At 43.5% G+C, this 26,853-nt stretch overlaps 1 protein-coding gene across 5 annotated transcripts in view; it reads right to left on the minus strand.

The window, feature by feature from the left end:
• Nucleotides 1-26,853, minus strand: part of LOC129828030 (protein diaphanous homolog 2-like) — a 644,069-nt gene that overhangs the window by 94,246 nt on the left and 522,970 nt on the right. For all 5 annotated transcript variants that reach the window (XM_055889439.1, XM_055889440.1, XM_055889442.1 and 2 more), the window contains one exon: nucleotides 13,741-13,876. In XM_055889439.1, coding sequence (XP_055745414.1) covers nucleotides 13,741-13,876 — 136 coding nt within the window. The remainder of the gene's footprint in view (nucleotides 1-13,740; nucleotides 13,877-26,853) is intronic.

The raw sequence follows: 26,853 nt of genomic DNA on the forward strand, positions 1-26,853 counted from the left end.
CTATATAGAGAATAGGGTGCCATTTGGGACGCAGTAAACAGTCACTAACAGTCACTAACAGACACACACACACACACACACACACACACACGCACACACACAGACACACAGTCCATCAGCGCCTTGGGGCGCAGTCAGATCCACCAAGATGATACGAACACAATCTAATATGGCGTTACTTATTAGAGTTGATGGACTACAGCAGATAAACCCGATGAAGCCCAATGCCCTTGTTGCACCTTCCGAAGGTAATGACAGAAATCTAAAATTCACAACGGCTACACCCTAAATGGAACTCTACTCCCTATACAGTGCACTATTTTTGACCAGAGCCCTATGGGGGAATAGGGTGCCATTTGGGATGCCTCCAATGCCGTCCACCACGTGCAGGAGGAATTTTCCCGAGCGCTCGTTTGGTTTGCTTCCTACCAGCGCCTGTGCCCTGGATCCCTGCCGCATTGAAATGTAACGTAGCGTTATTTAAAAGAGGATGCTGCCATGCTGACAGCCGGCGTAAATAACACATGCAAAAGTGACAGGTAAGCAGTGGCCGTCGTATACACACACCACCGAGACATACACACACTAGCCATCATGATAATCTTAAAAGAAAAAGAGCGAATGGAATAAACATGCAGGAGCGGGAATGTCAGGGCCCGACACCAAACATCCTAATCATGTCGATGAATCTGTCCTTACTCATCAGTGTCTGTATCAAACACGAAGATCAATATTATCCCACTAATACTAGACGAATTTAAAAGCTAAGCTAAAGGAATACTATGATGTCTGTTCCAATATGCACACTAGCCTACTGCTTACAGTAGTGCAAATCAATGTATTGGGTACGCATTCAGAGTGGAATTCTATTGGAACAAAGCCACAGTCTCTGCAAAAACAATCATTTTCCCCATAGGTCTCATCTTTCAGCTGTAATATACTATATTACTGTAATATACTATACTATGTCTCTAAGATCATCCTGTGACAATGTTGTCCCCTACCCTTTTATAAAGAGAAGGACATTATGGGGACATTGTGTGACCACGAGGACACAACCTTTTCTCAGCGTCAGCCTCCTGTCATCGCCTCTCTATAATCACCTGCCTGGCAAAGTCCCCACGCAGGTACACACACACACACACACACACACACACACACACACACACACACACACACACACACACACACACACACACACACACACACACACACACACACACACACACACCTCCCCCACACACACAGGTACACTCTCTCCGGCCCTAACGTGTGCTGGCTGTCACTGTCAAACACCATCATCAATCTACGTCCCTTTCATACTGCCCCTGTCGCTCCAGTTACCGTCGGCCCCGGCAACGGCAAAAACATCTCAGGCTCCCCCGAGCATGGCATACATTGGGCACACGTTGCTGATGGAGCTTGGCATATATGCACAATCTGCATTCAAGATGCCACAAGCCTGACCTTGTTAGCTAGGTATAGAGGTTGAGAGTGACATGGATGAGGTATACTACTGTATTGTAAAATGTGGATAAACAGGATTTTTACTTTTATAAAAATGCCTACCAAAGCCATTGTTGGTTCTTTTCTGTCTTTTCCATACCATTCTATTGTAATACCCGTTTGCTGTAGCGTGTACTTTGTGTGAAAAGCGTGACACCCACTAGTTTTATTCCTTTCGCTTTTCAAGGAGATATGTAGTCTCTTCAAGTTGAAAAGCCGACAGGGAGAGTGCATGAATGGGTGTTAGAGGCCATCATTGTCAACATTCAGTTGTTCTCTCTCTGAAAGCCACGGAGGCATGCCAACCTTATTCGAATAGGCCTGGTGAACTGAGCAAGCATAGTAGATCATCAGCAAAATGGATGCTTTTTAAACGGTTGCACTCAGTCACTCTTGAAGAGGGCCTTTTAATAATAAACGGCGCAAGACAAATGAAAAGCTAATTATATAATCGGCTTTATGGACAACCTGTGAAAAGACCTCCTTCTTTTCTCACTTATTTAGTCCATGACAATATGATAAGGCTGTGTCCGCACCAGTTAGAGTGATTAGGAAGACTGCTACCTTGTTTTTAGTAATAGACTTAGAGCCATTTTAATGAAATGGTGTGCTTTTATTTCAAGGCGAGCAGTCGTTCATCTTATTTTGAACTCTGAACTAGAGTGGTTTGATTCGACATAACTTCAGTTTTCACACAGTAAACATGTCACGCCCTGGCCTTAGTATTCTTTGTTTTCTTTATTATTTTAGTTAGGTCAGGGTGTGACATGGGGAATGTTTATGTTTTGTCTCGTTTTGGGTGGTTATATGGAAAAGGGGGTGTTGGGTTTAGTGTATGGGTTTGTGTTGAGTGAGTGTTTCTAGGTATGTCTATGGTTGAGTGAATGTTCTAGGTATGTCTATGGTTGCCTGAGTGGTTCTCAATTAGAGACAGATGTCTTTCATTTGTCTCTGATTGGGAGCCATATTTTAGGCGGCCATAGGCATCATGTTTTTGTTGGGTCATTGTCTAGGTCTGTGTCTGTGTCTAGGTTGCATGTTTGCAATTTGTTCGGTTATAGCTTCACGGTCGTCTATTTGTTGTTTTACTTCGTTCGTTCATCTCCTAAATAAAGAGAAGATGTATTTTTTACATGCTGCGCCTTGGTCCTCTCTCTCTCCCATGGTCGATCGCGACAGAATGACCCAACCACTCAGGACCAAGCAGCGTGAAAGGAGGGAGCCAGAGCCCGTTGTGCAGATACTGGAGGTGAGCAATGGGAAGGATACAGAGACTGTTAAGGATTTATTGAGGAGTTTGGAGGAGAGTGAAAAGAGGGAGCTGCTGTGTTGGTGCGTGAGGCACGACATCCACCCGACAGAGCTTGTGCGGGATGTGATGTTACCGGAGTCAGCTCTTCATGCTCGTCCTGAGTTGCGTGCTAACCGTCTGGGAATGACAGTCCCACGAACCAGGCCTCCTGTGTGCATTCCTAGTCCTACACCTCCTGTAACACCTTCCCGCCCCAGCCCGGTACCACCAGCTCCGGCACCACGCCCCAGGATTCCAGGGTGTCTCCAGAGCCCTGTTCGCATTGTTGCTTCTCCCCGCACTCGCCCTGAGGTGCGTGTCCTCATCCCGGTACCACCTGTGCCGGTACCACGCACTAGGCCTATAGTGCACTTTGAGAGCCCAGTGTGTCCTGTTGCTGCTCCCCGCACTAGCCCTGAGATGTGTGTCCCCAGCCCGGTACCACCAGTTCCGGCACCACGCACTAGGCCTAATGTGCGTATCCAGGGTCCAGTATGCCCTGTTCCTTCTCCCCGCACTAGCCTTCAGGTGCGTGTCCCCAGCCCGGTACCACCAGTTCCGGCACCACGCACCAGGCCTATAGTGCGCCTCAGCCGGCCAGAGCTGCCCGTCTACCCAGTGCCATCTGAGTCATCCGTCTACCCAGTGCCATCTGAGTCATCCGTCTACCCAGTGCCATCTGACTCATCCGTCTACCCAGTGCCATCTGAGTCATCCGTCTACCCAGCGCCATCTGAGCCGTCAGCCAGCCATGACCAGCCCGAGCCGTCAGCCAGCCATGTCCAGCCCGAGCCGTCAGCCAGCCATGACCAGCCCGAGCCGTCAGCCAGCCAGCCTTCCGCCAGACCGGATCAGCCAGAGCCTTCCGCCAGACCGGATCAGCCAGAGCCTTCCGCCAGACCGGATCAGCCAGAGCCTTCCGCCAGCCATGACCAGCCAGAGCCTTCCGCCAGCCATGACCAGCCAGAGCCGTCCGCCAGCCATGACCAGCCAGAGCCGTCCGCCAGCCCGGATCAGCCAGAGCCGTCCGCCAGCCCGGATCAGCCAGAGCCTTCCGCCAGCCCGGATCAGCCAGAGCCTTCCGCCAGCCCGGATCAGCCAGAGCCTTCCGCCAGCCCGGATCAGCCAGAGCCTTCCGCCAGCCCGGATCAGCCAGAGCCTTCCGCCAGCCCGGATCAGCCAGAGCCTTCCGCCAGCCCGGATCAGCCAGAGCCTTCCGCCAGCCCGGATCAGCCAGAGCCTTCCGCCAGCCCGGATCAGCCAGAGCCTTCCGCCAGCCCGGATCAGCCAGAGCCTTCCGCCAGCCCGGATCAGCCAGAGCCTTCCGCCAGACCGGATCAGCCAGAGCCTTCCGCCAGACCGGATCAGCCAGAGCCTTCCGCCAGACCGGATCAGCCAGATCCGTCAGCCAGCCATGAGCAGCCGGATCCGTCAGCCAGCCATGAGCAGCCGGATCCGTCAGCCAGCCATGAGCAGCCGGATCCGTCAGCCAGCCATGAGCAGCCGGAGCCGTCAGCCAGCCATGAGCAGCCGGAGCCGTCAGCCAGCCATGACCAGCCGGAGCCGTCAGCCAGCCATCATGACCAGCCGGAGCCGTCCGCCAGCCATGACCAGCCGGATCCGTCAGTCAGCCATGAGCAGTCAGATCCGTCAGCCAACCATGAGTCATCCAGCCAGGATCCGTCCCTCAGTCCGGAGCTGCCGTCCCTCAGTCCGGAGCTGCCGTCCCTCAGTCCGGAGCTGCCGTCCCTCAGTCCGGAGCTGCCGTCCCTCAGTCCGGAGCTGCCGTCCCTCAGTCCGGAGCTGCCGTCCCTCAGTCCGGAGCTGCCGTCCCTCAGTCCGGAGCTGCCGTCCCTCAGTCCGGAGCTGCCGTCCCTCAGTCCGGAGCTGCCGTCCCTCAGTCCGGAGCTGCCGTCCCTCAGTCCGGAGCTGCCGTCCCTCAGTCCGGAGCTGCCGTCCCTCAGTCCGGAGCTGCCGTCCCTCAGTCCGGAGCTGCCCCTTATCCTGGTGCTTCCCCTTAGTCCGGTGCTGCCCCTTAGTCCGGTGCTGCCCCTTAGTCCGGTGCTGCCCCTTAATCCAGTGGGGTTAAGGTGGAGGGTGGCCATTGGGAGGAGGCTAGGGAGGCGGGTAGTGACTATGGTGGGGTGGGGACCACGACCAGTGCCGGAGCCGCCGCCGTGGACGGACGCCCACCCAGACCCTCCCCTAGACTTTGTGCTGGTGCGCCCGGAGTTCGCACCTTAAGGGGGGGGTTATGTCACGCCCTGGCTTTAGTATTCTTTGTTTTCTTTATTATTTTAGTTAGGTCAGGGTGTGACATGGGGAATGTTTGTGTTTTGTCTCGTTTTGGGTGGTTATATGGAAAAGGGGGTGTTGGGTTTAGTGTATGGGTTTGTGTTGAGTGAGTGTTTCTAGGTATGTCTATGGTTGAGTGAATGTTCTAGGTATGTCTATGGTTGCCTGAGTGGTTCTCAATTAGAGACAGATGTCTTTCATTTGTCTCTGATTGGGAGCCATATTTTAGGCGGCCATAGGCATCATGTTTTTGTTGGGTCATTGTCTAGGTCTGTGTCTGTGTCTAGGTTGCATGTTTGCATTTTGTTCGGTTATAGCTTCACGGTCGTCTATTTGTTGTTTTGCTTCGTTCGTTCATCTCCTAAATAAAGAGAAGATGTATTTTTTTACACGCTGCGCCTTGGTCCTCTCTCTCTCTCCCATGGTCGATCGTGACAAAACATTGAGATCAGTGAATAGCCTACACCAACTTAGCTAAAGGCCAAAGCCTCCGTCTTGATTGTTGATAATATTCCCCCATAGAAGAGAATTGTATAAAACTGAATTCTGTCAGTGCCTGCAAGCTGCTGGAAAAATGGATTGGGCTGGATCTGCAGATTTTAATTCGCACTGTGAAGAATGATCACATGCAGGTAAAAGGTAATTAGGAAAAAAGCATCTGTGAGCCTCCAACTATATGAGTACTTTATAAGATGGCTGGAATAGTTTGGGAACTATTGGTTTTGTAATTTACAAATATTCCATAAAGAATACACGTATTACAAAAGGTAAACAGATGATCAATTACTGTGCGTAAGGAAGCTAGGCACAAACGGGTCAATGTAATACAGGACACAATGCACAGCCATTGTTATAGTTGCAAGTTGCAACCAGACAGCTTTTCAGCCCAGAATATTAAATTCAATAATTCACCTCATACGTCTTCAAAATGATGTACTGTTTATCTATTTACCAACAATAAAGCTATCAATGCCCCTTGTCATAATACTATATTGGCTCTAAAAAACAGTCCAAACCAAACAGGTGAAAGAAAACATCAAAGTAAGTTAGTAATTATTTGAATGAATCCTTTTTTAATGATAGAGTGTGTTGTGATTCATGTGAAATGCACTTTAAATACATTTGACTTTGTATTTACCGTGTTGTTCAAACTTACCTGGTTTATTACTATAAGAAATGTTCAAAGGACTTTTTAACTTGTTGTTGAATTGTTCCAATGTGTCCCCTATGCCATGTCACATTGTGCTCAAAACAGCGTAATACGTGCTTTCAGGCCCCATTCAGACCTAAGTGGATTTGACTGTGGTGACGCTGTCCACGTGCGGGCAGGGACACTGGCTGAGACCTGGGCATTGACCCTGTCTGATGCCAGCCGGGCATGGGTGGCACCAGTGCCCACTTGTCCACCCCCCTGCTCCCTCTGATGACTGAAACATCAATGACATCAACTTGTAAATGAAGGATGTTTTCCCCCATTAGAATGTCAAGTCCAGTCTTTCCTATAGTTATCCCTCCCTCCCTCTCCCTCTACAGGCTGTCTACACACTCTCTGTGACATTGTTTCATATCGGCAAGCATAATAAATACCCTGTTGGGATGAAATATCTCATTAGAGACGGAAGGATTAGGGTGGATTTCGGCTGTATTTTACAGCAGCGTTGGCGCGCCTGTTCACTTGTAGCCGAGGTAAAGCAATTTGGGTTAATGATGAACATCTGGTCAGTCCAAGAGAATATGGTAATCCACTTAGGGGAAATTAAAACAAATGGAGAGAAGTACGTAATGATTTCATAAGCAATTTCCCATATTAGTATTTCCAATACTTCACAACGAAAACTGATTTAGCCCGACCCTTGTCAAGGGCATCAATAACAGGCGTTCAAGGAAGCACTCGCTGACTGAAAAGAGCACATTCTCAAGTTTCACTCCTGGCAATGGAGGGGACTTTTTTGTGTGCCTATTTCCGAAATGCATTTGTCCATCAGCCCCTCCCCCCACCCGACCACCACCACCCAACGCCATCCTCTTAAAGCTAAATGAATTAAATTCTCATTAAATATGCATTTCATTGTTAATCATTTGCATGTGAAGCGGATTAGTTATCAATTTGCTAAATGACTTAAAATCTATCTCTTTACCAAAATAGCCCCTTGAAATTGCATTAAACACCATAGTATGATCCATCAAACAGACCTCACATGTTGAAATGAATTAATGCATGAAACCATAGAAAAGAATATGTAGAAAAGTCACATTTAAATGCACAGGTAACTAACAAAATAAAGGAAACACTTGAGTAAATGAGGGATATAAAGTGTATTGAAAGCAGATGCTTCCACACAGGTGTGTTTCCTGAGTTAATTAAGCAATTAAAATTCCATCATGCATAGGGTCATGTATAAAAATACCCAGTTTCCCAATATTCTGGCTACCATGGCTAGAATAAGATATATCATTGTCTTTGAAAGAGGGGTCTCAAAGAAGCATAGGGTATGTGTGTGTGTGTGTGTGTCTCATTCACTCGATCTCAACCAAACTGAACACTTATGGGAGATTCTGGAGCAGAGCCTGAGACAGCGTTTTCCACCACCACCAGCAAAACACTAAATTATGGAATTTCTCATGGAAAAATAGTGCATCCCTCCAATAGAGTTCCAGACACTTGTCGAGCATTGAAGCTGTTCTGGAGGCTCAGGTTAGCCCAACACCCTATTAAGACACTATATGTTGGTGTTTCCTTTATTTTGGTTGTTACCTGAATGTCATTCCAGGAAAATAATGGACATACGTTTTGTCCCAGCTGGCTGTGAGAAGATATTTGGATACACCGAAGGTGATGATAGTGTACATTTGTTATAAATGTATTATATTGAAGCAAGCGTTGTAACCAGAGATACATATATTCTGGGATAGGGGAGCCTAGTTTTGAATGAAAGGGGGGCTGAACTTCCAGATTTAGCCTCAGTTTCAATTCTCCTCATTAGGAAATGTGACTGAGAACAAGATTTGGGTCTGGAAGGCGTGCTTTGATATGGATGTCTCTTGTGTCTGGAAGTAGTCTAGACTAGCTAGCAAGCTAGCCAACTTCTTTCGCCAATTAGCTTCAGCCAGCCGGTGTGCGACTGTGGCAAAGTTAGTTTAACTTTGGATAACCAGCCTCTAGGGCTAGTTTGGGACCATCATTAAATTAGACGATGTAAATGGGACAGTAGTCTCATTAAATGCGTTTAATATTATAGTTGGATTGAGGTTAAGTCATTGAAATTTGGAGCTACTGATATTTTTAAATATTGTCTCATGTACATTTACTGATGGTCCATAACTAGCCCTATAGGGATATTGAATGTCAAACCAAATTGACCATGGGAATTTCGATTGGTTCACGTGCAGCTGTGCTCCGAATTGATTACTTGGGTGCTGCAGGTTATGGGGAACTCATGAAAAACTGTTACGTTATCATTCCGAACTCATTTAAAACTGTTACCCTTCATTCCATTCCAATTTTTTCCCTTAATTATCTCGCAAATCTCCTTTTTGGATGAGACTGACTTGATGACAAACATTATCCTATTTACACTTTGTAGTCAATTTGGACACTCAAATACATTTTTCTGACTAATATCGATGCCACATAGGCCGTTTTGTACCAGAGAAGTTGTTTATTGCCTTCAGTTGGTCTTTGCATTAATTTCCAAGAAAATGTATATTACATCAAGCCAAGAGATCAAATTTTTGACCGACCACCTTGATTGGGTCTTATGTAGCAAAATTTGAAATTGTGTTTTTTACACTGGATAAAAGCAGAGACACAGAGTATGAACATTGTATATCATACACTGCATTTGAGGAGCAATGGGAAAGTAATTATGCTTTGAAAGTTGATAAACTTGTAACCTCACTTTTGAGAAAATGACCTTCGAATTTTTTGGTACCTAATGGAGAGCTCTTCCTTGTCTATACCCATTCAGAATCATTCACACCCTCTTAAGCTTTAACCCCCACCCAAACTCTGACCATTTTACTCGCCCTAGCAGAGGTGGTTAGGCTGTTTTCATGTTATCTAGAGCGTTGGTGACTGTAACTGTGCTGCTGGCAACAATTTAATTATGCTTTTTTTGACTACGTTTATTCAACGGGTGTTGAGCGTTCGTAAATTCATCAGTTATTCTGCACTCTGGCACACTCAGATGAGAGTACCCCGAAATCGAAGTAGATGGTCACACTGAATTTACGAACACACCCAAAATGGTTACTTGCATAGTGGAGTCTTTTGTTAAGATATGTAGCTCGCTAGCTAGCTAAAAAATGAACCATAATCCCAACTCATGACGTTACTACCCTGCATGAATCTACAGGTAGCTAACCAACCAGGTTCAATGTTAGCTAGCTAACATTAGGCTATAACTAGCCAAGAAAATGGCTCTGAGATACTAATAATAATATCTTATACGTAATGTTAACTAGCTAGCCCAAAAACACATTTTGATTTAAAAAAAAGTTTACGTACCGCATTTTCATTCAAAAAAGTGAAAGTGCAAACGGCTCTCCTGTAAAGTAGTGACCCACGACATACAACTATTTTCCTGAAACAGGTCACATTTTAGCTCCCCACAACTGCCCCACTCTTGCAACATTAACGCTGAAAAAGGTTGGATATGATTGATAAAGCGTATTGAATAATAAAAGATTAGCTTACTCTGAAACCATATACTTCCTTATCTTTCTATTAAAATGTTTCAAGGCATCCAACTCACTAACCCCAGCAAACTGGTGATGCCTAATGGTGATTAGTGTGTATAGTGAGGCTATCGAGGAGCCTCTCACACCCAAAGCTGTCATCTGTAGGAGAAGAAGGCTGATACTATCTAGCAGGGTAGAATAAAACAATAATGAATACAATGGAAAAATACTAGATAGACTGACATCTGTGTTCTGAACAGAGCACTAAATAGAAAACCTAACCTTGTACCCCCTTTTAAGATGAATTACAGCAAAGTTCACCATTCACAAGCCCATTTAGACAGGATAAGAAAAAAAATCACCCAACTGTCGTTCCCCTTCCAGTTCTTCACAAAAAGGACCTAGTTAGGGTACAGAATGTGCGGGGGAAAAAACGATCTAAGAGGGACGAGTCGACTTTGATTTAATCGTATTGGCTTATTGGTTTCAGAACCACCAACCGCCTACGATATAAAGCTGCTAGGTGTCGTCGTCCTTGAAACATGAAAGGCTCGGAATTCAGAAATACAACGTCTGGATGATCAGACACTAAGTCGAGAGAGACCAGGAGTCTGGGTAACGGGGATGGCAGAGTATCCACGCTATCTCCTAGGCTCCAGGCTACCTGTCCGTGTCCTTGTCATGTTTTCTTAATTCCCCAACGTATTATGATGTCTTCCGACTGAAACAGATATCAAAACCTGCTCCGGCAGAAATCTTTAAGATCACCTGTTTCCCCCTATCTGCTTAGAAATAGAGGGGGAGGGATAGGGAGAGGGATGGTGGGAGGAAGACCAAGAGAAACTGCGAGGAACACAGCGAGAGAGAGAGAGAGAGAGACAGACAGACAGACAGACAGACAGACAGACAGAGACAGAGAGAATGGGAATGAAAGTGAGAGAGCAAGAGAGAGAGAGAGTAGAGAGAGAGAGACAGGCTTCCAAGGCATCTTCAGAAGACAGCGAATCTGGATTATTAAAAGTGACGCTTTCAAAGAGGTCACCGTTTGAAATACTTGCATGCATCAATTATCTCACAGAGAGTTACGGCAGCAGTGTGTGATGGAGAGTGACTTGGAGCGGCTTGTCACATTGCTGAACGCGGCAGAGCTACAGAAAGGTCCTCGGCTAGCTGTGACATTTGAAACTGGTGGATTGTAAGAAATCCCAGTGTGTTTGTCAGAAAAGAACAAAAAATACCACGCCGACTGGTTCCCAGCCCCCCCAAAGGCCTCTAGGCACAACATTCTGCCTGTCTCAATGTCATCTCAGTAATAGGGAACTGAGACTCACGGATCTCTATTGCTATTTTGCCATGTCTGAATAACTGTGCTGTCTGAAATAATCAATAGCGTTTTCACCAACAGTACTTTGTTTATGAGAAAGATAAAGGCAGTCATTTAAAACGATAAACTACTGTATAAATGACCTTGCTGGGACAGTCGAAATGTCCAAATCGAAACCAGGAAGTTAGGAAAAAATAATTTCCTACAAATCTCTCTAAAACTTACTGTTAACTGTTATAAATCACGTTTTCATGTTGTGAACATTTTTACAATCATTTCCCTCTCATTTCTCTTACACGTCTATGGTTAAAAAAGTCGGAATAATAATTGCAACTCAATTTTAGTCATCCAGGGTTGTTACAGCTGCAATATGTCACTTTTTGAGTGACCCCGACTTAAATGCACACAGAAATGTGAGTTATAGATCTGTCATTCTCATTGAAAGCAAGTCGAAGAAGGGCTATCTGTGCTATGTGCGCTATTTCCATGCTTAGCATTCTTAAGTTTAGTTTTTGCATCTTTCACTTTCAGTTTTGTACACCAGCTTCAAACAGCTAAAAAAATAACTATACTTTTGGTTAATTGTGAAGATACAGTATTTCAGAGTGGTTAACGTGGAAAAATGATTCTCTGCACTGCTTTGTTTCATCACATACACTGAAATTAGACAACTATTCCAATTTTAGCAACCAGGAAATGGCGGAGCAATTTCTGTCTTTTGCACCTTTAAATGTTTTAATAGCCCAAAAAAGGGCTGTGTTATTCTGTGTGATGTGCCAGCCCTATCAACTGTCTGCTCTACAAAGCCAGCGGATCTGATATCCCATCTTTACATGTGACCTACATCCACCATGACACTGGAGGCCGACAGCCTACTCTCTGCTCGTCACCCCGCAGAGCTGAAATGGGCTACACCCAACAGCCAACACAGTGACGAACACAGGGACATAATAGGGATTCACAATGGAACTGCTAGACTTTGTTGTCACTGTCACCATTTCTATTGCTACTACTGCTACTATACTGACTACAACTACTATGGAGGACAACTATAAGTACTGTCTTCTAATAGTACTACTCATACAGTACCTGGGTTCAAATATATGACTTTTAAGTAGCTATTTGAATATATACTCTTCTGTACGACAAAGTCTAACACTGTAGTAATACTACTGTGACTATTAGCCTACTCCTATGACTAATATTAGATAATATTAATACATTGTTTGGAGTTTGGAGGATATTGGCACGGTTCGTCTCGAACAACACCCGTGCCAATATATCCTCCAAACACCGGCTTTTTGGCATTAGCACTTTAATATAACGGGTTACCAGCATATTCAAATAATGATTGACATATTTTCATTAAAAAAGTTATTTTGATTAATTTATTCATACTATTTCATCTTTCCACAAGATATAGTCCCCACACAAATCTAGGGTTCTATCGGTTCGGTTGCCAGAGACACGACCCAGTCGTTCAGTCTTTTTGTTCTGTATCTATGGATGCGACCCAGTCGTTCGTTCTAGCTAGCCAACTACGACTAACTTACAGTCGCGTCAAACAGTGCAGCCAGAATAACAACAGTAGCTGAATTGGCATTTGTTTAAGGTGTTTTTCTAGTGACATTTATTTGGAGACATCCATAACAACGAGCTAATGAGGCGTGATTTCGCCTGGCATAGAAAATGTAATATCTCGTCAGGACACAATCAGTTCCAACTGAAGTTGGAAAGATGGCAAACTAGCTACACTTTGTTTCGTTTGACCTTTTTCAATTTACATTTCTTTGTATATATCCATAAAAATGATGCCAGCTGATTCATGTTTTCGACTGGCTGAGAAACGCTGCTTATTTTCTCATCCCGACTCCCGACACATTCATTACTACGGGACGGCTGGAGATCGCATTTGAATATTGAAATAATGTTGCAAATGTTATAGAGAGACAGCAAGGTTTATAAGAAACTCTGCTGTTGAAAACTAAATGTCAGATAATGTCTCGATGCTTTTTACAGTGGAGATCAAGTTTATAAATTGCTTGGCTGGGCTGATGAGACAGTGGATTGCGCAGTCAGATGGAACAGAGTAAATAGGCATTTCAAAGTTAGAGCTTTAGCCGGTGGTAACTCGTGGAATAGACACCGGCTGGAATGCGGTTTTAACCAATCAGCATTCAGGATTAGAACCACCCGTTGTATCATTATTAGCAATCATCATCAGAACAAGATCAATAATACATATATGAATATTGAACAAAACATATGAATATGGATACTATACCAAACTGTTGTTCGCTATTAAATAAAGACAGGATAAAACACATGCTAACATTAGGGTGTTTTTATGTAGATCTGAATGTGCAAAGTGTGTGATTTCTTCTCAGCGATAAAGATGCCTCTCTCCGCCCCATGCAGAGTTCCCTTACTCAAGCTATGCACCCCTCAACACACCTCTCTCTCAGACACTCTCAAACACACACGAACACACAAACACACCCACACAACCCACACTCCCACCCATACACACAGAACCCCCCCTCAACACACGCACGCACGCGCACACACACACACAGTCTCTCTCTCGCACACACTCTCAAACTCTCTCTCTCTCTCTCTAGAAGTGACAGAAGAAGTGGCGTACCTTTGTTCATGTCAATCAGCTGCTTCTTCTTTTGCTGGCGCTCCTGCTTCTCGCGCTCTGCTTTCTCCTTGGCCAGTCTGGCTCTCTTGATCTTCTCCTCCATCTCCCTCTTCTTGTGGTTCTCTTTCACCGCCTCCTGGAGAGGGAAAGGGAAGACACACACAGGCATGAGGATCCAGGCACACACACACACACACCCACACACACACACACACACACACACACACACACACACACACACACACACACACACACACACACACACACACACACACACAGGCATACACACACACACGCGCACACACACGCGCACACACACAGGCAGTTAGAATTCAGTTCCTGACGCCACTATACTTCTCCAGTACTGTTGGATCCCGTCATCAAATGTATAGTTTCATAGGAAATGGAATAAACAATGCATTTGAAATGCACAAACTCTGTCACAAACATACTTTCTTTCTTATGTGGCCATCATTGGATCAACACAATGTACAGTATCTTTGCACAAATATTAAAAGGAGACATGCGATGGCACATTTCAATAATACATCAATCAACATTATACATAATAATGATAACACTGCATCACACACACAGTGCAGTACAGTAACAGTATGGTGCATTCCACTGCAGTAAGACCAGTCATTCTCTTTGGAAATATGGCAAAAACATCAATATTTATAGAATATCTTTGTTATTCCACATCAATTATTTGTGTTTTCATATAGAGGTTCACTGCATGTGAGTGTGTTGTGTTGAGACTCTCTAGATATTGCATCAAGCTCGTCTTGTTTTTATGCCTGCCTAAGGTCGATGACCTAAGAGTGTATTTTGCATCTAGAGTGTGCAGTGTATCGTCAGTCTTTTTCAGTCTTTACCTTACAAAGATGGCGGGGAACCATAACATAAGAGGGTGACATTACAGTGAACCAGTCTCCCAAGCAGGAGAGAGGAGAGAGACGACAGATATCACCATCTGCCCTCTTCACTGGCTTAAATGTCACCGAGCTGTCAGGGGAGGAGCTCGAAGAGAAAACAGAGAAAACAGCACACAATGTTCTGACGCCAGGTGAGAGAGAGGGGGGAAGCAGACACTACCACGCAACCTTTGGAGCCCACAAAGGTTCTCTCACCCCGGGCCTGTGGCGCATGCATGACAGACCTCATCTTAGAGTGTGTGTGTGTGTGTGTGTGTGTGTGTGTATGTGTTCATGCATCCGTGCGTGTGTGTTTGTGTGTGTGACTGTGCGTGCATGTGTGTACATGTGCAACTGTGCTGGTATCTGTGCGACTTTTCCGACATATGTGTATTTGAAAGTGTGTGTGCTTGTGTTTGTAAGTGTGGATATGTTTAACTATATCTATTTACTTGTTTACTATACTATACCATAAGTCCCCAGTAGAATAGTAAACAAACAAATATTTTACCAACTGGGGACATTTTGTTAGTTCCCACAAGGTCAAATGCTATTTCTAGGGGGTTTAGGGTTAAGGTTAGAATTAGGTTCAGGGTTAGGAACTAGGGTTTGTTTTAGGGTTAGTGTTAAGAGCTAGGGTTAGGGTTAAGGTTCGGTTTTGGGGTTAGGGTATGGGTCAGGATTCGAGGTTAGGGAAAATAGGACTTTGAATGGGACTGGATTGTGTTAGTTATACAAGACTGTGTGTGTGTGTGTGTGTGTGTGTGTGTGTGTGTGTGTGTGTGTGTGTGTCTTGGCACGCCCTGCTCCTTCCTGCTCCCTCTTCCTCCTCCAAGGTCTGATATAATGAGTGTCGACAGTCAGACACCCCCCTCAGAATCCCCCCATGGTTTCCTGACGTGTGTCGTGTTGGCGGCTAAGACACAGGGATTACGGAGATCGTGTGGAAGGAGCAAGGAAACAAGCAGCTCATCATGCCAGTCAATAGTGAAGCCTCAGCTCCCAAGGACGAGAGCACTCGTTGTCACTGTCTCCTTGTGAGATGACAAGGACAAAGGGATAGAGAGAGAGGACGAGAGAAAGCCACACACAGACAAAGAGAGAGAGAGACAGACAGACAGACAGAGAAAGAGAGAGAGAGAGAGAGAGAGAGAGAGAGAGAGAGAGTAGATAAAGGAATATCATGCTCCACATTTCTAATTGTTATTTAGACCTGTGAGCAACATTCACATATTCACTCATTCATTTGTGTGCCTGTGCACTGAATAGAGTAGGATACTGGATTCACTGGTGATATAGATACCCATGGTGGGTGTGTACATGTCGACTGTGTGCACTTTACATAATGGTGGACTTATCAAATACAGAGGGTAAGTGATGATGCATTGCCTCCCCTCCCTATTCAGTAATGAATCCACCACTGTGTTATAGCACAACGTTGTAGAGCCCTATAGGCTATATCGGTCTACATCTGCAGTTGATCAAATCCATTGTCATCCTAATTTGATAAGACAATTCAATTAATTTGAGAAAAATATTATAAACCAGCTTCTAGTTGAGTGCTAGATTACATACAAAATGATTTTACAAAAAATGACAAAAAAACGTACTCTAAATAAACAAGCAATTCCGACCGTAAACACAATTACATTAGCCCGGATCAAACATGCTCTACCCGCTAATTGCCATAGCAATAAATATGTTTTTTGGTTTTTTCCCTTCTCTATATGCTGTTCCTTGCTTTGCGCCAATGGCAACGTCTATGTATCCGTTTCATCTGTTTCCTTATTTGTACTCTTGTAAGAAGACTTATGGGAGATAAACTTTTCCAAGCTGTTTAAAGGCACAGTCAACTTAGTGTATGTAAACTTCTGACTCCCTGCAATTGTGATACAGTGAATTATAAGTGAAATAATCTGTCTGTAAACAATTGTTGGAAAAATAACTTGCGTCATTGTAAGAGCTGTCGTTTTCCTCATCCTCGGATGAGGTGAGGAGAGAAGGATCTTCGGACCAAAATGCGGAGTCAGGGAAATATGCCATCTTTATTTATAACGATGAACTGATGACACGAAAACAAACACTTTAACAAACTACAAAATAAGAAAACGACGTAGAACGGAACCTGAACATAAACTCACATGACAAACGTAAACTCACGAACAGGAACGTTACATCGAAAACATACGAACAGCCAAACAGTCCCGAATGTGAATAACATCGATAACGACGAAGACATCACAGGAGACAATCACCCACAAACAAACAGTGAGAAATGCCCTACCTAAATATGACTCTTGATTAGAGGAAAATGCAAACCACCTGCCTCTAATCAAGAGCCATACCAGGCAAACCGAAACCAACATAGAAACAGATAACATAGACTGCCCACCCAAAACACATGCCCTGACCAAAAACACATAAAAACTAACATAAATAGGTCAGGACTGTTACAGTCATGCACAAAGTAGATGTCCTAACCGACTTGCCAAAACTATAGTTTGTTCACAAGAAATTTGTGGCATGGTTGAAAAACTAGTTTTAATGACCCCAACCTAAGTGTACGTAAACTTCCGACTTTAACGGTACAACTCAGACATAGCATGAATTCTAGATATTACCTTTGACATAAGACCTATTTGCTGTTGATAAGATGGTAGATTCAAAAGGTTAGTTTTGAACTAATGCATGATTCTTGAACGTACCTTTTCTCAGAATAATGGAGATTGTTATGTCAATGCTTTTCAGTTGAACATTCATAACAAACTACCTGTCTCCCTGCATCAAGCTTATCTCCATGGTTACACATCCTATCCTTAAACTTATCGATTGAACCCACAGCGACGTTCACTGACATTAGATTTGTCTTTGTTGCCAGCTAATGCCAGAACTTAAACCAGAAAACTTTGTTGATTTTTTCTTTTTTTGTGTGTGTGTGTTATCGTCTGTGTGTTGAACGTCATCGGAAAATGAATGGCGAGACGGGAAAAGCGATAGTAAAGACTGAACACAGTAGGAAGTCTTCAGGTATTCAGCGGTGGTCACCAATCGATACGTTAAGGTAAATTAGAAAGGGGAATTGGGTTTGCACATGAAATAATCCAAAGTCATTACCAAAGCTAATTATGAGAGAGAGAGAAAAAAAAATCACTTAAAACTGTTTCGTTAATTGGAACAACTCTAGGTGGGGTATTTAAAAACCGAGCTGGAAGATGGAGGGATGGAGATAGAAAATGAAAGGAGATTAAAGGATGAGTGAACTGCGAATGTTACACAAAGTCACAGATGGGTGGGTTTCTGCAGCTAAAACAAACTAGCCATCACAGTACATAAACTACAGTGACTACCACGTAAACCGTGATGTACAGTATATTCTAAATAGTTGAAAGTAGACTATCACTACCCAAAAGATAATTACCAAGCTACAGGTAACTGCGAAAAATAAAGGAAACACTTAAGTAAATGAGGGATACAAATTGTATTGAAAGCAGGTTCTTCCACGCAGGTCTGGTTCTTGAGTTAATTAAGCAAAAAACCTTCCTTAATGCTTAGGGTCATGTATTAAAATGCCCAGTTGCCTATTATTTTGGCTACCATGTCTGGATACCTCAGTGACTTGGAAAGAGGGGTCTCAAAGGAGCATAGAGGGGGGTTCACAGTGCATTCGGAAAGTATTCAGACCCCTTCACTTTTTGCACATTTTGTTACGTTACAGCCTGATTCTAAAATTGAATAAAAAATTATTTTTTTTCACTCAACAATCTACACACGATACCCCAGAATTTACAAAGCAAAAACAGATTTTTAGAAATGTTCGCAAATATATTAAATATAAAAAACTGAAATAACATTTTCATAAGTATTCAGACTCTTTATGCAGTACTTTGTTGAAGCACATTTGGCAGTGATTACAGCCTTGAATCTTCTTGGGTATGACGCTACAAGCTTGGCACAACAGTATTTGGAGAGTTTCTCCCATTCATCTCTGCAGATCCTCAAGTTCTGTCAGGTTGGATGGGGAGTGTTGCTGCACAGCTATTTTCAGGTCTCTCCATAGATGTTCGATCAGGTTTAAGTCCGGGGTCTGGCTAGTGTCGTGACGTGTCTACCATTAATGTGATGACAGCTATTCATTGAATAATTACATCCGACGTTTAAACATTACCCGATTAAATTAATTAGGTAACAATTAACTCATTAGGAATTTGGGGCACCATGGGAAAAGTTTGTTTAATGAGTTACCGTTTCCTGAATTAACTCAAGAATTGATCAGAATATATCGGTATCATCCCAGCCATCAATTACAAATTTCCTCATATCAGTCTCATTATGAACATCGTTGACCTCGTAAATCTGCACGAACCTTAGCCTAAAAGTGATGATTCAGTGATACATAAATTGTCTTAATCATATATTTACTAACTAACTAAATAATCACACAGAAATACATAAACACACACACGTTACAGGTTATTGATTACTAACATAATGCAATGAAAAGTCCCTAGTGGACTAACCCGATATGATGGCTTGTTACACAATGGAAAGGGAGGGGCATGTAAGGAGAGGGAGAGACAAAGAGTGGGCTGGTACATACATGTGGAAGCTATGCTCAAGAGAATGAATACTTTGCACACAAACAACCGCTCATTCAGAAAATAAATGCAACACATATATTTATGTGTGTATGTCTTTGTCGTCTCTTTGTTGAAATCACCCGGTCCGCCTATGGGGAGTAGTTCGACAGAAGTCTCTGATTTGTCCACCAGAGGACACAATGTCCTTTGTAGTTGTAGTTTCTTTGTTCTGGAGTGTTTGTTAGAATGTATCCATCAGAGATGTATCACACAGTGGTGATAGGGGAATGTTATTCTTTTCTCGTCTTCGGTCGGGTTTTCTAGACTATTTAACATATACAGCTGCAGACTGTGAATGTGTAGTCTTTATCTTCTTCACTCATCGAGAGTTTCAGAGGGTCTTACCATTTTCTGGTGTTGTAGTTTTAATTCATTTGTCAGCCGTGTAGCCCCCGCTCCACGCCGTGTAGTCAGTATTTAAATTGCAACCATTTCAACGTGTGGACTGCGTCCTTAAGTTCTCTGGTTTAGTATGTTAATTCTTCAGCAAGTCCTTTTAAGTACTCACCTTGGAGGATGGTTCCATCGTGTTGCCATGATGTCTGTGCTCACATGGGCGTGGTTACTGACTTGGCAAAAGTTTACATGAAAAATTATTAGCTCATTTAGAAGGCTAAAGTCACATTGCTATCTTTTCACAAATAGTTTCATATTTAATCATCTAAGTTTTACAACATTTAGAGGCAAAACTGGTAACTAGGACGTGTCTACTTTCAGAGTTACAGGTATCATGTTATACCATCCGTAATGACGTCACAAATTACTAAATGATATGACATGATTATTGTTTGGATCCCCCAAAATAATTTCCTACATTCTTTATGTTAGAAATATTGTTTAATTATTCACTTTTGGATGTTGGAGTTCTGGCAAAGTCTCCTTTTGATTCCCACCATGGAGAGAGTCATGCCACAGGGCCACTCAAGGACATTCATAGACTTGTCCCGATGTCTTGGCTGTGTGCTTAGGGTCGTTGTCCTGTTGGAAGGTGAACCTTCACCCCAGTATGAGGTCCTGAGTGCTCTGGGACAGGTTTTCATCAAGGATCTCTATGTACTTTGATCCGTTCATCTTTCCCTCAATCCTGACTAATCTCCCAGTCCCTACCGCTGAAAAAACGGGCCAAAAAGTTCAATCTTGGTTTAATCAGACCAGAGAATCTTGTTTCTCATGGTCTGAGAGTCCTTTAGATACCTTTTGGCAAACTCCAAGCGGGCTGTTATGTGCCTTTAACTGAAGAGTGGGTTCCGTCTGGCCACTCTACCATTAAGGCCTGATTGGTGGAGTGCTGCAGGTTCTCCCATCTCCACAGAGGAACTCTGGAACTCTGTCAGAGTGACCATTCGGTTCTTGGTCACCTCCCTGACCAAGGACCTTCTCTCCCGACTGCTCAGTTTGGCATGGACAGCTAGCTCTAAGTCTTGGTGGTTCCACATTTTTTCCACTTAAGAATGATGGAGGCCACTGTGTTCTTGGGGACCTTCAACGCTGCAGACATTTTTTGGTACCCTTCCCCAGATCTGTGCCTCGACACAGCAGCATACCACCCTGCATACCACTACTGGCTTGCTTCTGAAGCTAAGCAGGGTTGGTCCTGGTCAGTCCCTGGATGGGAGACCAGATGATGCTGGAAGTGGTGTTGGAGGGCCAGTAGGAGGCACTCTTTCCTCTGGTCTAAAAAATATCCCAATGCCCCAGGGCAGTGATTGGGGACACTGCCCTGTGTAGGGTGCCGTCTTTCGGATGGGACGTTAAACGGGTGTCCTGACTCTCTGAGGTCATTAAAGATCCCATGGCACTTATCGTAAGAGTAGGGGTGTTAACCCCGGTGTCCTGGCTAAATTCCCAATCTGGCCCTCAAACCATCATGGTCACCTAATAATCCCCAGTTTACAATTGGCTCATTCATCCCCCTCCTCTCCCCTGTAACTATTCCCCAGGTCGTTGCTGCAAATGAGAACGTGTTCTCAGTCAACTTACCTGGTAAAATAACGGTAAAATAAAATAAATAAATAAAAAACAATCCTGTCTCAATTTCGAGTCTCATAGCAAAGGGTCTGAATACTTATGTAAATAAAGTATTTGTGTTTTTTATTTTGTATACATTTTCATTATGGGGTATTGTGTGTAGATTGATGAGTGTTTTTCTTTTCTAATCAATTTTAGAAGAAGGCTGTAACAACGTAACAAAATGTGGAAAAAGGGAAGGGGTCTGAATACTTTCTGAATGCACTGCATATGGTGTGCGTGCGTGCGTGTGAGTGCGTGTGTGTCAGTCACCAGATCTCAACCCAATTGAACATGGGTTGAACCAAGCAGGTTCTGCTCCTATACACACGAGCTGGCCCAGTCCAAGGAGTGTGTTTGATTCTCCATGCTAGCATACTAAATTAATTGCACTGTTCTGTTGCACGCACACACACACACACACACACACACACACACACACACACACACACACACACACACACACACACACACACACACACACACACACACACACACACACACACACACACACAAAATCTACAATATCTATGTGTGTGTATCTCATTTAAATGTTAACACTAACACTGTAGCACAACAGAACTTTGGGCAGCCTATGTGTTCATCCACCGTCTGTTTCAGAATGTGCCAGCTTCTAATGGAATGGTGTCAGGAACGTATGGGGTACAAGTACACTAACTTGTTAGTCTTTGAGGCGCATTATTATTATTTTTTCCTTACTGAGGAAATTACAATTCAAATGCAATGAAATCTGGTGACTAGTTTAGATTGAATAGTGCCCACAGTGTGAATATCAGCCACTTAATCATTGAGAGCCAGTATCCATAGCAATATGTTTGTGTGTCTGTGTACTGTACTACACGCGTGCGTTTGTGTTAGAGGAGTGCAGCAGCTGCGGAGGATGATGCAGCAGTCACAGGGGCGTGGGAGGAGAAGCATCATATTACCGGCCCCATCATTATTATCATCATTAACATACTTTTGCGATCGAGCCAATGGACCTGAAAAGATGGGACACACACACACGGTCACGCAAACACAGAAACACACTTGCACACACACACTTGCACACTTGCACACACACACATGCACACACACACACACACACACACACACACACACACACACACACACACACACACACACACACACACACACACACACACACACACACACACACACGTAATTTGATCTCTAAGCTTATGCGATGATGCTTGCAACCCCACACCCATTAGTCTTGCTTTATTGGTCTTATTAGTAAGTCACTCAATTAATGACTAAGACTGTTAGCACGTCCTCCATCTGCCCGGGCTTTGATAACTCATTAATGTAGAGATCCTCATCCTCCTCTCTGCCCCTGGTCAGGATTACACACACAGAGCCGACTGCACTGATTGCATTTCACTTCGACGCCATCCACTCCATATTCAAATATGGCCGTCTATATTAAAATAGCAAATTGTCAGGTCATTTCTATATATGTGGACTTTATGCGCCAAAATCTAAAGATTTTTATTAGCTTCGCTGTCAGTAGAATAGACAACCATAGCTAATGGATTATGTTATCTGTTGTAGTCAGCTCTATGAGGTCTATGCACTTAAATGCCTCATGACAGTCGGCGTTGCATTAAGCCAAAGCTTTTTAGTCAAAGCAATTTAGAGGAAAGTAGTATTCCAATTGAGTTCTTTATCGTCTGGGATGGCCCTGTGTGTAATGAATGCATTACATAGGCCAAACAACACTCTGTGATGCCGGCGAATAAATGTTCAGCCTCAAATTACTCAAAGCCCATATGATGAACTGTAAAGAACCATACATTTACTGTGCATGTTGAATGGGGTGTTAGAGTAAAATCAATTGGAAAGTTAAATAAGGTCTCCGTCGTGAATATGAATTTCTTTAATGACCCCAACTGCCGACCAGTCACAATATCCATTTGCTGTATCGGTATAGCTGTATCAGCATTATATACAGTATACCCTAAGTGCCTGTAGTTTAAGTGATGGGTGATGCAAGGACGTACCGCTAGCATAGCCAAAGCATAAATACCCATCCCAAGACAGATCCACAAGGCTGCTACTGGCTAGCCAAGCCTTAGCATGGTGCAAAGGGGGAGGGCTGTTCAGTTAGCATCTATAGCTGCAAAGGTAAGGGTTAAATTATTTCCGTTTTACATGGGGGAAAAACAAACAACCAAAATGAAATATACATTGATCACCAAACATTCCTCGAAGTTAGAAGCATTGAAGCATCTGTCAACTGGGGCTCCCAACGAGTAAGGAAAACCAGATGAAAAATCGGGAATATAGTTGCTGGTCATCGAAGGATTGTTTATTTTATACACTAAGAACAACCCCAGTCTCTATCCCAACCCTAAACTCACCCGCCCACTTCCCCAGGCCACTCCTACTCCTTGGCATTGAAGTCATAATCAGTAATAACTTATTCATAAAGACCTATTTGCTTGAGAGACAAATGTACTTCTTAGCGGTCACCTCCTTTCAGAGGCCGTGCAACGGCAAATCCTTGGGGAGCGCCGTGTCGTACGCTGGTACACTTTGATCACCGGATTGAAAGTTAGTTTTAGATATGGGAAGGAGAGAGGGAGAAGAGAAAGAAGAAGCTCAGACAAGGGGACCTTGCCATTCACATTAATAGGTTTGGAAAACGTTGTACTTTCTGGACATCGTGTCATCATCCTGACACATTCAAAACAAATTGGGCACCGGAAGGAGAGGCAGAGATGGAGGAGGAGAAAGGAGTTAAATAAATGTTTAAAAACTTCTACCCGGGAGGTAGGGTCTCTGGTTTGTTCTCCACTGTTTGAGTTTGGACAAATATCCCTAGTTTAAAAACAAAATGTCCCTGCACCTAACCTCTTGAGCATTCTGTATATTTTTATGAGCGTGTTTTTCTGACATTTTATTTTAGACTCAACTCACGTTCAGCCCAATAAATGTTATATCTTTTGTTTTTTAATAAACTGGGAATGTGTTGCTGTTTGTATAATTTTCTCTGTACTATTTTCCTGGATATTCAGAGGTTTGTGTTGAAATACTGACGTCAATTGATCATGGTGTAGTTTTACCACCTTGATCATCTAAATATATCCAAAGCAATCAGTTTCTGTCAGTGGCTGGCATTCATGGACACAGTATATTCTATTTGACAAGAACACATGTTCACTCAACAACCCTCAAGCCCCCACAGTTATTCTGATCTTGCAAACCTGGGCAGTTCCCTTAACCGACATAGAATGTCTAAAAAACACATTATGGCAAGCCTGAAACTAAAGCTCGTTGGTCGAGTCCGGAACAATGAGGCTCTCGAACCAGGCTGCAGTGATCAGTGTCCAGAGGCACAACAAACAGCTGAAGAAAAACAGAGACATTCTGAAGAAACTGGTCATCGCACTAATGTACTTGGGAAGGCAGGAGCAAGCCTTCAGGGAACACGATGAGTCAGCAACAATTTTGTGGAACTTGTCAAAGCATTTGCAGTGTTCGACCATGGTGTCATCCTCATAGCAGTCAGGAGGATGACACCACAGACATATCCTGCAAATGTCAATTGACAATCATAACACGCTATGTCAATGATAAATAAGGGTGTTATATGCTAGAGATGCAGAGAGAAATGCAGAGGTCATCACTGCTGTTGTAATGCAAACTATTGGCAAATACAACCGAGCAGCCAAACTCATCTGCCAGACTTACAATGGGGCGTGCTGCAAGAGTGGGGTTCAGGCGCTCGTGAAAAGCCACTGTCAATATGCCCTGTTCAGACATTGTTATGCCCACAAAGTACATTTAGTTTTATGACAGGGGACAAGCAATAGTTGTTTTTTTTGCATCCATGGACAGTTTTCACAACTTTTTTACCCGGTCATGCAAAAAGACAAGCATTGACAATAGAGATTGACAAACTGAGATTGACAATACCATTCAGGTACAGGGAGGTTGTGCCACTCCTTGGAACTTCAAAAGTAGAGCAGTGCATGCTGTGCACGAAGGCCAGAGATCATTGGACATGGTTTTTGATCAGATCAATATTGAGCCAGGCTGGGATAAATATGAAATCGTTCCAGAGCAGTGCTCTGAAACAGAAACTGAAGGAGTTCCTGTTACAAGTACATCAGCTGAAAGGTCATTTTCCTGTCTGAAAAGGATTAATAAACCTACATACACAATCGTTGTGGACAAGAGAGACAAAAAAATGTAAATGGAAGAGGGTGTACTGCATGAACTTAAGTCCAGCGGAGTTGGCTACCGTATTACAGAGGCATTGACCATTTTTCAGAATGAAAGAGAGGAGGATGGTATTCTTCTGCAAGTAGGGTAAATCAACATGTTTTTTTCTCTTTTCTCTTGCGCGCACACACACGCACACACACACACTGATTGATTGGACTGAATTGTTTTTGGTGTTTTTAAATTGCTGAATGTATTACACTAGGTATATTGTTGATGTTGTTGAAATGTTGAAGATGAAACGGTTTGTGTTATCATCTTCGCCGTAAGATGATGAGTAGCTAGGATTCCATCCTATTGGCGACAAATGTTAATGCAAATATTCTAAAACGCACATTTTCCCACCAGTGGCGTGTTTCCACAAAACGGACTTATTGCGGAAAAAAGTCATATTTTCAACTCTATTAATAGTTTTGTCACAAAAACGTTTGGGTTATATAGCAAATGTGTATACTCTGGTCTTGGCACATGTGCTCTAGCCAAAGGCTCACAAATACAGGGCGGGTAGGCTGTGCGGGTAGGCTAGTCGACATGATAAGAATATTATGGATAAGAGCGAGAATATTTCTTCAAGCATTAATCATCATGTCATTAGAATAAGACCTTGGATATTTATTGAAAAGGCGCACCAAGATCAATATACACCTTCACGACTCTGTGAAGTGCAGGTGAATAGATGGCAGCATTCGCGCAAAACTGAAAGCACGAAGCACCGCATTTAACCACGGCAAAGTACGGCAGGATACAAACACGGTAGTCGTTCCCTCCGCAAGGCAATCAAACAGCCAAAAGGTCAATATCGAGACAAAGTGGATTCGCAATTCAATGGCTCAGACACGATATGTACAGTGGTTGCTCCATTAACAGTTTTGTGATTATGCTGCGGTACTTAGAGGTAATTTGTGGTTTAGTACGGTACCCTGCGTCACCACTTCATTGCTCCAGACCACCGAAAGGGGGAGTTAGAGCACTGATTATGCTTTTGGGTCCCAAGATGCTTATGTGTCTCTAATGAATGGGTGACATAAACCAAATAGAAACTGATGAAGGATGAAGCAGGTGATTGAAATGAGAACAATAGTGTAAGAATTGCTATTCCACTGTCCTGGATATTTTTTTGTTTCTACTCAACAGTAGTACTTACTAAAACTGTTGTTACATTAAGGTTTTTATTCTAAGAGAAACAGAATTGTTCAATTATATTCCATGATATTCTTTAGATGTGTTGACTGAATATAAGCACGTGATGTCTTCTAAATAATCAAGTTGATGGCACAGTCATATAGCCTCGGCACCTACAT

The sequence above is a fragment of the Salvelinus fontinalis genome, chromosome 29 (assembly GCF_029448725.1).
Source record: "Salvelinus fontinalis isolate EN_2023a chromosome 29, ASM2944872v1, whole genome shotgun sequence".
Lineage (NCBI taxonomy): Eukaryota > Metazoa > Chordata > Actinopteri > Salmoniformes > Salmonidae > Salvelinus > Salvelinus fontinalis.